This window comes from Mesoplodon mirus, assembly GCF_964341445.2.
Source record: "Mesoplodon mirus genome assembly, chromosome: X".
Taxonomy (NCBI): domain Eukaryota; kingdom Metazoa; phylum Chordata; class Mammalia; order Artiodactyla; family Ziphiidae; genus Mesoplodon; species Mesoplodon mirus.
The window spans coordinates 118,661,841-118,676,843 of NC_138981.1; the positions used below are offsets into that span (position 1 = coordinate 118,661,841).

Genomic DNA, 15,003 nt, shown 5'->3' on the forward strand with positions numbered 1-15,003 from the left:
TGTTGGTGGTAGTGGTGGGGGTGAAGACAGTCAAAGAATACAAATCCAGTAGATCCAGAGTTCCTCCTGGCCCTCCCCTAGATTACTCAATTAACAGAAAAGGTTGAGACAAAGAGAAGGAAGGAGACTTTCCCAAGTCAAACATTGAATTCGCAATAAACCCAAGAAGGTTGAATGGGAAAGTGACAACGACAGGAGAGTGTTCGGGGGCTTTCTGCACAGAGGGTGCTGAGTGTCAGGCCACTCCTATGGTGTGAAATGAAAAGTGCTGAGCATTCTCCCTCTTTTGTAAGTTATTTCCTTTCAGACTATTGAGAGGCCTGAACTCCCAACAGACTGAGGCTTTGGAGAGCTGCCAATCCCTTGGCCCAGGCCATTCAGCCAACCTGCCGGAATACACTGATGACAAGAGGATGCTAATTACCGGAAATTTGTTTTCATACAGAACATGAAACTTTCTCATTATTGGAGGATTTGCATCAGCTACACGATACAGATTCTCAGTGATGACAGAACGTTCTCATTTGATTGGGTTGTACAAATTCTGCGTGGATGACTTACCTCCTAATTAGCAGCAAAAGGGAGACTAGAATGAAGCAGTAAAAACCTAAAGGAAGGTCAGGAAAAGTTCTGGTATTTCCTGGTTACTTGAAGGGAATAAAGAAGTAGAAAGTTCAATTTCGTTTTTTTATGGCTGAGTAATATTCCATTGTATATATGTGCCACATCTTCTTTATCCATTCTTCGGATGATGGACACTTAGGTTGTTTCCATCTCCGGGCTATTGTAAATAGAGCTGCAATGAACATTTTGGTACATGACTCTTTTTTTTTTTTTTTTTTTTTTTTTTTTGCGGTCCACGGGCCTCCCACCGCTGTGGCCTCTCCCGTTGCGGAGCACAGGCTCCGGACGCACAGGCCCAGTGGCCACGGCCCACGGGCCCAGCCGCTCCACGGCATGTGGGATCCTCCCAGACCAGGGCACGAACCCGCGTCCCCCGCATCGGCAGGCAGACTCTCAACCACTGCGCCACCAGGGAAGCCCTGTGACTCTTTTTGAATTATGATTTTCTCAGGGGATAGACCTAGAGTCTGTCATACAGAGTGAAGTAAGTCAGAAAGAGAAAGACAAATACAATATGCTAACACATATAAATGGAATTTAAGAAAAAAAATGTCATGAAGAACCTAGGGGTAAAACAGGAATAAAGACACAGATCTACTTGAGAATGGACTTGAGGATAAGGGGAGGAGGAAGGGTAAGCTGTGACAAAGCAAGAGAGAGGCATGGACATTCATACACTACCAAACGTAAGGTAGATAGCTAGTGGGAAGCAGCCGCATAGCACAGGGAGATCAGCTGGGTGCTTTGTGACCTTCTGGAGGGGTGGGATAGGGAGAGTGGGAGGCAGGGAGATGCAAGAGGGAAGGGATATGGGAACAGATGTATATGTATAACTGAATCACTTTGTTGTAAAGCAGGAACTAATAAAATTTTTTTAAATTGATTAAAAATAAATAAATAAATAAATAAGAAGTTAATTATGGAAATTAACGTGCCTAGAGGACAGGGCTGGGACCAAGATGTAAGTCTCCATAAAGGAATAATCACTAACTGTTTTAGATGGGCAAGAGCGAATTGTGTTCTTGAAATTAATGGGTAAAATCCGCACACAAAGGCCTCTGTTCCACCATCATCCTATGAAGGGAGCCTGAGAGCAATCATCCCAGGAGGGAAAGATAAACAGAGTGGAATCCCTGGTACGGAGTGCCCTTTCCCGGCGGGGTGGGGACAAGTGGGTGTGGCTTAGCGTGGCGTCCTCTCGAGAGACCGTCAGAGCAAACGTCATAGTACCCAGCATCACTCTGGGCTGAGCTCGTGCCCGCGGCAACGGCGCCTGGAGAGGAAGCTTGTCCACTGCACCACTGAGGTGTAGGCCATGGGAGCACGAAGCAGTCGGATGCCATGGCACTGGTGGGGGCGTGCCCCAGAGGAGCCAGGTGCCAGTGCGGGGAATGATGAGGCTGAGGAGGCAGTAGTGGCAGAGAGAGAGGAAGGGAACGAGAGTGAAGAGGCCAGACCCGCCGCCCGTAAGAGGAGCCGCAAGCGCAAGACAGGCCCAGGGGAGCCGCTCACAAAAGAGCCCCGCCGGAAACGTGCTAAAGATCATTCAGGGTCCATTTATGAGGCACTCTTCCTGAGAGGAGAAGGGAGCGACGTGCGGATCCGCGCACTGGGGGAGGAGTGGAACTTGCATAGGGTCTACTTGTGCCAGTCAGGGTTCTTTGCTAGTATGTTCAGTGGCGCTTGGCGGGAGACAAACATGGATACTATAGAGATGCAGATGCCTGACGAGAACATTGATCGCGAGGCACTGCACGAGGCTTTAGGTTCCCTGTACCGAGGCTCCATTCTCATCCCACCCGGTCGAGTCGTCGCCATCCTGGCCACAGCCAGCATGCTGCAGCTGGACGAGCTGATTCAGCGGTGCGGGGAGGTCATGAAGGAGACTGTCAGTGCCCAGACCGTGTGCAGCTACTACTACTCTGCTGAAAGCTACGGACTCCAGACCATCAGGACCACGTGTGTTCAGTGGCTGCTGGACAACATGATGACCCTGTGTAGTGAGGGGCTATTGCGAGAAGTCAGCCTGGATCTGATGAAAGAGGTCGTTGCCTCTTCACGGCTCTTTGTGATGGGGGTGGAGATGAACGTGTACATCATGCTGAAAATGTGGATGTTCTTGCAGCTGCAGCCGACATGGAGGGGCCCGCGCAGTGCCCTATTGCCTGACACCAACTCATGGTTTGCCAGGTCCAGGAGGGATTCGGAGGGCACCCCTTTCCTGGAGACCGAGCAGGGCAGAGCCTTCGTGCCAGTGTTCCAGCAGCTGCGGCTTGCCTACATAATGTGCGACCCGATGTCAGCACACGTCATCCAGCAGGATGCGCTGATCCCTCCCTCTTGGTTGTGTCGCTTGTACAGTGAGCATTGCCTTGGCCCCCTCCGGGCTGAGCAGACCAGAATTGTCCGGCCCATGGGCGTCTACGTGTCCGACCCCCAGGGGAGAAGCATGCGGTGCGGGAGCCAGCTCCACAGGGACGAGCTGTGCAGCTGGCGGTGGGAAGGCTTCAAATTCTTCTGGGACCTGGTGCTGCGCTACGCCAACCAGCGCATCATTTGCCGGTGCAGCGCACGGAAAAAGTCCCGCAGCCTCGGGGTCAGTCTACTCGGGAGGAGAAAGGTCGCGTTCCGCCTGCGCCTGTTCTCCTTGGACAGGGATGGGAGAGCCGTTTTCAGGAAGGACACAGAATACCAGATGCTTTCCCTGAGACAGAATCAAGAGCTAGAGGTAATGAACCTGGAAAACCAAGACGTGGTTTTCCCCATATATGTGGCCTGTAACTTCCTGTACCTCCAGCGAGGGGAGCGCTTCCCAGGGCGTTTGCCCCTGTAAAGCAGCTCAGAGAACTGAGCAGCTCTTTCCTGGGGTCAGGGACGACCAGCTTGGTCCAGATGCCAGCTCCTTCTGTGGGACCAACCAGGCTTGCCCATCTCTGGTAACCAATTCTGTCAGAGGCTTTGTTGAACTGTAGCTCATAATACTTGAGATTGTTTACATGAGCATATGAAGAGGACACATTTTGAAGCCCCCCAAACTCCTCGAGAATTCATTTGGGCTGTGAACATGGCAACCTGTCCTCCTGGTTTAGGATCCATCGACACCACCCCCGCCCTGCCCATCATTTCTGTGAAGACAAAGAGCTATTGACTTTAAAGAGAAACTGTGAGCCTACCTACTCTACTACTCTTAGTGAAACTCTCTTAATATATGTGTTTCCTTTAGTTTGATTAAGTGAATGTTAAAGTAAAAAAAAAATAAGTGTACAATTTAGTGGTTTTTATTATATTCACAAAGTTGTACAAACACCACCACTAATTCCAGAATATTTCATCACCTCAGAAGGAAACCTCATACCCATTAAAGGTCACTCCTCAATCTTCCTTTCCCCCAGCTCATGGTAACTACTAATCTACTTTCTGTCTCTATCAATTTGCCTACTCTGGACATTTCATATAAATGGACTCCTACAAATATGTGTCCTTTTTTGTCTGCCTTCTTTCTCTTAGCATAACTTTTCAAGGTTCATTCATGTTGTAGATATGTCTGTACTTTGTTCCTTGTATGGCTAATAATATTCCATTGTATAGATACACCACATTTTGTTTATCCAGTCATCAGTTGGTGGACATTTGTGTTGTTTTCACTTTTTAGTTATTGTGAATAATGCTGCTGTGAATATTCATGTACAAGTTTTTGTAAGCTACTATATGTAAAATAGATAACCAACAAGGACCTACTGTACAGTATAGGGAACTATATTCAATATAGTTGAATATAGTTGTAATAACCTATAATGGAAAAGAATCTGAAAGTTTTATATATATATATAACTGTAAAAGTTATATATATATATATATATATATATATATATATATATATATAACTAAATCACTCTACTGTACACCTGAAACATTATAAATCAACTATACTTCAAAAAAAAGTTTTTGTGTATATACCTAGGAATGGAATTGCTGTGTTATATGGTAACTTTATGTTTAGGTTTCTGAGGAATTGCCAGACTTTTTTCCCAAGTGGCTGCACCATTTTACATTCCCACCATTGGTGTATGAAGATTCCAGTTTCATCACATCCTCACTAATATGTGTTACTGTCTTTTAAAAAAATGTAGCCATTTTACTGGGTGTGTTTACTGCAATTTCACTGTGGTTGTGATTTGAATTATCTAAATGACTAGCAATGTTGAGCATCATTTCATGTACTTATTGGCCATTTTTATGTAGTCTTCAGAGAAATAACTATTCAAATCACTTAACCATTTTTAAGTGGGTTATTGTCTTTTTTTATCGTCAAGTTGTAAGAGTTGTTTATGTGTTCTGGTTAATTTCCAGAGTTCTCGAAAAGTTGATTTAGAATATTTGTCAGTGTTCTCATGGCTTTTATGAAGGAAAATATTTTCATACGCCCTAGCTCCACCATTCCCAAAGGCCTTCCCTAATTAGATACTTTTTAAAAAATAAATTTATTTATTTATTTATTTATTATTTCTGGCTGTGTTGGGTCTTTGTTGCTGCATGTGGTTTTTCTCTAGTTGTGGCGAGCAGGGGCTACTCTTGGTTGTGGTGCGTGGGCTTCTCATTGCAGTGGCTTCTCTGTGGCAGAGCATGGGCTCTAGGCGTGCAGGCTTCAGTAGTTGTGGCTTGCTGGCTCTAGAGTGCAGGCTCAGTAGTTGTGGCTCATGGGCTTAGTTGCTCTGTGGCATGTGGGATCTTCCCAGACCAGGGCTTGAACCCGTGTCCCCTGCATTGGCAGGCAGATTCTTAACCACTGTGTCACTAGGGAAGTCCCACTAATTATATACTTTTAATAACCAATCACTGGAAGATAATTTGCAAGCTATATAACTGCCAAAGGATTCATAACTAGAATACTAACAAACGGATAAAACTGTATGGTAAATTTTTAAAAACCCAATAGAAAATAGATAAGAGTCATGAACAGACATTTCACAAAATAAGATATAATAATGGAAAATTAAAACATGAAAAAAATGTTCAATATCATTAGCCACTAAGGAAAATGCAATTAAAACCATAATGATATGCACCTATCAGAATGGCTAAAATAAAATAGAATATTGACAACGGCAAATGCTGGTGAAGATGCAGAGAGTTTGGATCACTATATGTTTATGGTGGAACCTATAATAATACAGCCATGTGGAAAGTAGTGTGTCAGTTTCTTTTAAAACTAATTATCATATGACCCAGCAATTACACTCGTGCATTTATCCCAGAGGAAAAAAAAACAATGTCCACACAAAATCCTATATGTGAATGTTCATAGCAACTTTATTTGTAATAGCTGAAAACTGGAAGCAACACAAGTGTAGTTCAGCAGGTTGATAACTAAACCAACTGTGGCACATCCATACCCAGAAATACTATGCAACAATAAAAAGGAATGCATGTAACAACGTGGATGAATCTCAAGGGAATTTGGCTCAGTGGGAAAAACCAATCTCAGAGTGTTACATTATGTATGATGGCATTTATGTAACATTCTTGAAATAACAAAATTATAGAAGTGGGGAACAGATTAGTGGTTGCCAGCTTTTATGGATGGGGAGGATGACAGGGAAATGGATGTGACTATAAAAGAACAATACATGGGATCTTAGTGGTGATGAGACAGCTCCATATTGTGATCATGGTGGTAGTTACACGAATCCATACATGTGATAAAATTACACGGACCTTCACACACACGAGCGCATTGTAAAACTGATGACATCTGAATAAGCTCTTGGTACAATAGATTGTACCAATGTCAATTTCCTTGTTTTGATATTGTAGGATAGTTCCCATTGGGGAAGTAGGTAAAGAGCACACAAAGTTCTCTGTACTCTCTGCATCTTCCATGAATCTATAATTATTTCAAGACAAAAATATAAAGAAATCAACCAGAGAAGACTTGTGCTTAGTCCTACAGTTGTAATGTTGCCCTCTACATTCTGATAGCTTCCCTAAAGTGGAGAGAAGAGGTGAGAAGGAGTCAGAGCTAGTAATCAGGAAATTGAAAGGAACCACAATAGATCCATTTGAGTGAATATCATGGCAGAAAGAAAGGTTCAGAAACTCCACCTTCTGTTATCAGAGAGTAAAGTACAAGGATAATGTAATAATGGGGGAGAGTTGTGAGAGTCTAAGTTTGCTTATTTACGTGTCTTTGTTGTTAAAATTTTACCCTGTAAATGTTGTAATAGTGGATTTCAAAATGACAGTCTCTCAACCTCACTAAGGGTAGTTTTAGATCTAGGGCATTTTCCCACTATATTTCTATTTTACACTGTGGGAACAATTCTGGTTCTGAGAAAATGTAAAATCTTTGATGTGTTCTCACACTAGCAATGCCAGGGAAGAAGTGGCAGATGAGTTTTCCTTAAAAAACCCAAGGGACTGAACTGACTCTAGTTCCATAATTGGTGGCAGAAACTCCATTATTCGCTATGATATTGCTAACATCAGAACGTGGTCCTCGAACACTTTCTAAAGATTATACCTAGCATTCTAGTCAATAGGGTAATTTAATTGTAGACATCCTATCTTCCTCATTAGATTATGTTCTTTTCCAGGACAAGGATCATATTTATTTCATCCCCATATTCTGAGTGCCTACGTAAGGCCTGAGTCTTAGTAAGAACCCAATACGTTTTTGATAAATAAATGATTGAGTGTGGCAGATGAGGTCATCATTCTTGGAAAATGTTTATTTTGGGGTCCCCAGTCTTGGTAGTAAAGGTAGCATATTTCATTCTCTTTACCATTTCTGTGAGCTTTACTTTCAACGTTTGAGGTCCAAATATGGTCCAGTGATAGAATCGTTCTAGATCCAGGGCCAAGGTAATGTATGAATAGACTGGAAATTGCCTACGTACTATGTTTTGAGGGAAGGACTTCACACCCAGTTACCCAGAAAGTCTTTATCTTAGTCCATTCCGGTTGCTATAACAAAATACCACAGACTGGTATTTTCCTGGTAAAAAAAACAGGAATTTATCTCTCACAGTTCTGGAGGCTGCGTCTGAGATCAGGGTGCCAGCACTGTCGGGTGAGGGCCCCTCTTCTAGGGTGCAGATTTCTCATTGTGTCCTCCTATGGAGGAAGGGGTGATGGATCTGTGTGTGGTGGCTTCTAAAAAACACTAATCTCATTCAATAGGTGTCCACCCTCATGACCTAAGCCCCTCCCAAAGGCCCCACCTCCTAATACCATTACACTGAGAATTAAGAGTTCCACATATGAAATTTAGGAGGGACGTGTTCAGACCATAGCCGCCCTCAATAGACTCCTAGACTGGGTTAACTGGAGTATCCTTAAACATTGACTCCAAAACCCTCGTTTTCCAAACAAAAAACCTGAGAGAGGAGAAGTGACTCATTGTAGGTCATCAAGCAGGTGAGGGAGATGGCTAGAACTGGATTGCCTATCTCCAAAATTATAATAAAATGAAAACCACACTCAGCTTCTTTCTCCAATGATAGGCATTTCTTTAAGAAACAATGAGCTGGAATGGTCTGGAGCCTGGACTGAGGGATGCAGTGTGGGATTAGACATGTATAAAATACAAACAGGAAACTTGTCGGTATTTCCTAATGCACATTTTGAAAATAACTTCCTTGTCATTAGAGCAAGAGAACAAAAGAACGAATGCCTCAAGTGTGCTCCGTACAGGAGTGTCTAGGAACACAACCAAGAGAAAATTCCTGTTCAGCATCGTTGGTCAGGTCGCAGAGTAGAAAGTGACAGCACAGTGAAGGGATCTAAGGTGGCTCTGGGAGCTTTAACCATCAACAGATGCAAGAATACTTTGAAAAGGTGGGACTTATTGGTTAAATAATCGAAGTTTATGCTTAAATGATTATTGAAAAGTGAGAACATTTAACGTAGTGTGGTTACTAAATAATAGGAATGTTTTTTTCCTTCTGACCTGAGAAAATTTTTTGTAGCTACACCTTGTAGTATCTGGAAAGGCTGAATGTTCTGGAGTTAGAAAAACATTGTTGAAAGGCTCAAATAACTACCAGATAGCACCTTTATTTATAAAGGCTACCAGGAGAGGAGGTGAGAGAGTTGGAGGAAGACCACACGTCGAAGAGCCTCCAAGGGCCAAATCCAGAGGTCTAATAAGGAAATAATATGGCCTAAAGAATTTTTAGGACATTTATCTAGCTGGGATATGAAGGGGAGATAGTGGGAGACAATAGCATTAATTCAGGTGGAATGTTCCAGAGGAGGTGGCTGTAAGAATGGTTAAAAAATAGAAAACAGAAAGCAAATAAATATTTGGCAACCCTCAATGATTAGCCATGGGAGATGACGAGGCAATTCAAAGAACTTGTTTTTCTAAGCTTGAAGCTGGTAAGAATGGTCTTACTCCTGATTTGGGCCAGCTTGTGGGAAAGCCTAGTGAGTTCAATTCGTTATTGATGTGGAGAAATAGCTAAGCTTTAGGGGAATGACTACATGGGCTTGGGACATGAATTAGACTTAGCCAGAGATTACAATATGGAGATTCATTAGTCAGCAATGATTTGTGAAAACAGGAGATCAGGTGAGCACTTGGAGTGGATGGAAAAGTAGAAGGGCAGAAGATTAAAGTGCAAGCCTTGTGGGACATCTTCAGCTACCCAGATAAGGACCTAGAATGTTTAAAAGCTACCTGTGAAAGAAGAACAAAGTGGAGGGAATTATTACCAGACTTCAAGACCTACTACAGAGTTACAGTAATTTAGACAGTGTAGTACTGGCATAAGAATCAATAAATATACCAGTAGGACTGAATAGAGTCTGGAAATAGACTCACACATATGTGGTTATTTGATTTCTGTCAAAGACACCACAGCAAGCTAATGTGGAAAGAAAAGTCTTTTCAACACGTGGGGCTGGATATTCATATTTAAAACTTAACCTCAACTAGGACCTTACACCATACACAAAAATTAATTTGAGCTGGATCATAGTTGTAAGCTTAGAAGCTAAGGATAAGACACAAAAATCAATAATAATAAAAGAAAATTTATAAATTAGATTTTATCAAAAGTAAACTTTCTGCTCACTAAAAGACACCATTAAGACAATCAATACAAAGGCCATAAACTGGAAGAGAATATTCACAAATCATATATCTGACAAAGAACTGGTATCTGGGTTATAGAATTCCTACAGATCAATAATAAAAAGATAATGCGATATACATGGGCAAATCAGGGGAGCACACACATCACAAAGGAGGATACATGAATGGCCAATAAGCACATGAAAATGTGCTTGACATCACTTATCATCAGGGAAATGCAGATTAAAGCCAAATGTGATACCTCTACACACATACCAGAATGGCTAAAATTAACAAGACTGGATACACCAAACGTTGACAAGGATTTGGAGCAACTGGAACTTTTATACACTGCTGGTAGGAGTGTAAAAGAAAGTACTACTTTGGCAAAAGTTCTGACAGGCTCATAAAATGAACCATACACCTACTCTAGGACACAGAAAATCCACTCCTTGGTATTTACCTAAGAGAAATAAGAGTCTATGTCCACAAAAACCTGCGTAAGACTGTTTATAGCAGCTCTCTTCCAAGCAGCCCAAATTTGGAAGCAGCCCAGGTGTTGTCAACCAGAAATGGGTAAGCAAACTGTGGATATAGTCATATTTTGTAACACTACTTAGCAGTAAAAAGGGATGAAAGACTGATAACACACGACAACATGGATGGATCTCAAAAACATTTTCCTGAGCAAAAGAAGTCTTACAGAGCTTCCCTGGTGGCACAGTGGTTGAGAGTCCGCCTGCCGATGCAGGGGACACAGGTTCCTGCCCCAGTCTGGGAAGATCCCACATGCCGCGGAGCGGCTGGGCCCGTGAGCTGTAGCCGCTGACCCTGCGTGTCCGGAGCCTGTGCTCCGCAACGGGAGAGGCCACAACAGTGAGAGGCCCGCGTACCGCAAAAAAGCAGTATGATAATATTTGTAATAAGTTCTAAAACAAAAACAAGTCATCTAAGGTGAAAAAAAATCAGACCACTGGTTGCCTGTGGGTGGTGGGTGCATATTGACTGGGAAGTGGCACAAGAAAACTTGCTGTGGTGCTGGAAACACTCTATATTACAGGGGTTTGCGTTCCATGGTGTATGCGTTTGTCAAACCAAACTAATTGGTACACTGAAGAAGTTTGTACATTACATTTTATGAAAAGTTTAGCTCTCCTTCCCAAAGAAGTATACAAATAGTGTGGGGGGGGGCATGCGTAGGTGCGTGTATGTGGTGGTGTATGGAGAGGGAGGGAGAGAGGTTATTTTAAATAACTTTGTAAATCTGAAAATTCCAAATAAACTTTATTCAAAGGAAAAATCATTAAAATGTACATTTTAGATGGAAGGAATTTGCTTGAAGAAAGTTTTCCTTTCATTATCTTGCTGCTGCTTTTCTTTCTCTATATGATTGTACTGGTCAAACAACCCATATTGCTTGACAACTTCTTTTTAGAGCAGGCAAAGAACGGATTGTTCAATAGAGAAGGGGGAATGAGTAAGACCCATCCACTCCAGTCTAATAAGCAAGGCTGCGAATCGTACTTTGCTCATAGACAATTATCTTTGATTTTTGTCTACTGAAGAGAGTAATTTACTCATCGGGTTTTTAAAAAAACATGTAGAGCAACTAGGTTTTAAAGGCAGGCCAATACTCCAGACTTAGGTGGCTCACAGCCTCTTTCTGGCAATGAGACATAATGGAATGAAGCATTGCGGGGAGGTTATTCTTCTCCGGAGCATCACTTGCATAGCAGGGGCTCTGCCTCTTATCGTCCAGCTACACTAGGCTAACTAATGTTTTCTGGACACTCAATGCTATTTAATGACTCTGTGCTTTGCTTATATTGTTTTTTGTCCTAGAGCCACCTACACTACCTTTCTAGCTCATCTTTTAAGACTCAACTCAAAGATGAACTCCTCTTTGAAACTTTTTCAATTTTCCTAATCAATTTCTTCCTCCACTGTGTTCTCCCGACACCTTGATTATACGTTTTACACTGTTTATACTAACTGACTGAATTTGATAGTTGCATGTCTACTATTCTAGACTGAGAGTCTCTGGAAAGTAGAACCTGTGTATTTGGTTCCTAGCACAGTTTAGTCACATGATATTCTACTTGATGCAGGTGACGCCAAGGAGATTTGAAGATCTCCTGACTGAAACCTCCGAGAGCAGGTAGCAGGACTCTTTATTCAGTGCCCTGGCCGCTACACACACACGCACGCACACACGCACACACACCATAGGGCAGTGTTTTGTGTGGATTTGGCATACAGTACGTTGGTGAACGTGATGATGATGTACTTTGAAATGTCCCTAAGACCCAGGAAACTCAAATGTTGTGCAAGCTGTTTTGTTCAGCTGTTTTATATTCAAGGGAAAACTGTAGTACAGCCAGCCTTTGAGAACTAATTGAACCTAGCTTTGCAACTTTTAAAGAAGAAAAGAACACTTGGGTTGTAACCATCCAGCTTGTACCAGGGTATTAGTGATGGAGAGGTTTACAGATATGAAGAATGTAAAGCTGAACAATTATTTCCAATTGGAGTTCCACTTTATTAATTCTAGTAAGGAAGGGAAATTTCTCCGTTGCTAAAACCCCAGAATCTCTCTTTTTCTGCAAGACTGACTCAGTCTCAATCCATTTGTCCTTGCGTGAATGCTTTCTCCAGGGCTCAGCTACGTGCCGCGCTGCACTGACCTCTTATAAAGTGATAAATATCCACTGAGCCAACGACCTGAGCAATTGACTCCCAGAAGCCAAACTTTTATTCATTCATCGCCCTTGTACATTTCTCTTACTCTAAGCATTAACTTTACAGAATCAAAAACAAATTATTTTAAGAGTGCACACAATTATTTAGAGTACAGAATGTTGCGGGCATGCTCATTTGTTGTGAGGACACACCTGGGCAGTCCTCCTTAGTGAACGGAAGTGTCATAGCTTCAGAAGCCATTTTACTTTATTCTTCCTGGTATTTTTTGAAGTATAGCTGACATATAATATTATGTCAGTTTCAGGTATACAACATAGCGATTGATATTTTTATACATTATAAAATGATCAATATAAGTCTAGTTACTATCTGGCCCCGCACACAATTATTAAAGTATTATTGGCTATATTCTTTGTGCTGTACATTACATCCCCGTGACTTGTTTATTTTATAAGTGGAAGTTTGTACCTCTTAATCCCCTCACCCCCACTCCCCTCTGGTAACCACCAGTTTGCTCTCGGTACCTATGAGTCTGTTTCCGTTTTGTCTTGCTTTTTTGTTTTGTTTTTTCCATGTTGTCACAAATGGCTAATATTCATGGCTAATATTCCACTGTACATTTATATACCACATCTTCTCTATCCATTCATCTATCAGTGGGCACTTAGATGGCTTCCATATCTTGGCTATTGTCAATAATGCTGCAATAAACTTAGGGGTGCACATATCTTTTTTAGATTACCTTATTTACATTCGTTTTTTTCAGTTGAACTATAGTTGATTTACAATGTGTTAGTTTCAGGTGTACAGCAAGTGATTCAGTTATACATACATATATATATTCTTTTTCAGATTCTTTAAAATTAGTGTTTTTGTTTTCTTTGAGTAAATATCGAGAGGTGGAATTGCTGGATCATATGGTAGCTCTATTTTTGACTTTCTGAGGAATCTCTATACTGTTGTCCATAGTGGCTGCACCAATTTACATTCCTACCAACAGTGTAGGAGGATTCCCTTTTCTCCACGGCCTCACAACTCTTATTATTTCTTGTCTTTCTTTTCTTTTCTTTCTTTTTTTTTTTTTTTGCGGTACACAGGCCTCTCACTGTTGTGGCCTCTTCCGTTGTGGATCACAGGCTCCAGATGCTCAGGCTCAGCGGCCATGGCTCACGGGCCCAGCCGCTCCATGGCATGTGGGATCTTTCTGGACTGGGGCATGAACCCACGTCCCCTGCATCGGCAGGCGGACTCTCAGCCACTGCACCACCAGGGAAGCCCTCTTGTCTTTTTTATAATAGCCATTCTGACAGGTGTGAGGTTAGGTATCTCACTGTGGTTTTGATTTGCATTTCCCTGATGACTAGTGATGTTGAGCATCTTTTCATGTACCTGGTGGCCATCTCTATGTCTTGAGTGTTGGCTTTTGAAACTTAGCTGTCCCAGCCTCCCTACTGAATAGACATACGTCATCTTCCCAGGGGAACAGAGCATCTCTGAGAACTTTCGGGGGCACATCTATGTGTGTGTGTATGTGTGAAGCGACTGATGAGAGACAGAGAGGCAGAGTGTGTGAAACAAAAATTAACAGAAAAGGAAATATTGGGTTGACATTTGGTAAATTAGTTTAGAATCGTAATACTGAAAACCATCCATTGGGTGTTCTAGAAAGACTTCCTGCATAATGACAGAATTGCAGCTGTTACAAACCTCTTCAAGAATGCCTATATGGAAAATGAAACATTCCCCTAATGATGCCATGTACTTTTCTGTATTTATTATTAGAGTAACTGTGATGAATACCATGTACTCATGTGATATTAGCAAAGTCATGTGATTTGTACTCATGTGATATTAGCAAAAGGGCTGACTGATTTGGCATAGATTATTGTTCTCTGTGCAACAAATTCAAACTAACCCCTAAACAGCAGTACAATGTTTAGTGATTAAAAAGGTCCAGGAGGGCTTCCCTGGTGGCACACTGTTTGAGGGTCCGCCTGCCGATGCAGGGGACACGGGTTCGTGCCCTGGTCTGGGAAGATCCCACATGCCACAGAGCGACTGGGCCCTTGAGCCATGGCCACTGAGCCTGCGCGTCTGGAGCCTGTGCTCTGCAACGGGAGAGGCCGCAACAGTGACAGGCCTGCGTACTGCAAAAAAAAAAAAAAAATCTTTCAATTTTAATATATGTTTTGAAATTTTAGTAAAAAAAAGAAAATGTTTATGTTTTCCTTCAGTTCTCAGAGGTGGAAAGGACTTGAGATATATAGTCCCGTTCCTTCCTTCTACTGAGAGAAATGAGAAACAAAGAGGGGTAATGACAGAGTGAATGGCAGGGAGGGTACTAGAACATAGGTGTCTTTTGTACAATTCATCACTGAATGGGAATGAGAATTCTTCTGCTCCAGTCTGAAGTTCAAGTACAACAACTAGTACAATAACTAAACTTTCAAGAGTGTTCATGTTAATATAAATCTCTAGACTGTAGATTATCTGAGGGCAGTGACCTGATGTACATAATTCAGTGTGTAACTCCAGTTTCTACCACAGTTCACGGCACATAATGGACGCTCAATAAATACACATTGGAGGGTTTTTCTTTGAAT

General features: G+C 42.1%; 1 protein-coding gene across 1 annotated transcript; it reads left to right on the plus strand.

Annotated features, from left to right (window-relative positions):
• Positions 1 to 1,939: 1,939 nt before the first annotated feature.
• LOC309796986 (germ cell-less protein-like 1) lies at positions 1,940 to 3,457 on the plus strand (the record flags this gene model as incomplete). Its single annotated transcript, XM_082610363.1, has 1 exon — positions 1,940 to 3,457. One exon carries the CDS (start codon positions 1,940 to 1,942, stop codon positions 3,455 to 3,457), a length of 1,518 nt encoding a protein of 505 aa, XP_082466489.1.
• Between the last annotated feature and the right edge of the window lie 11,546 nt (positions 3,458 to 15,003).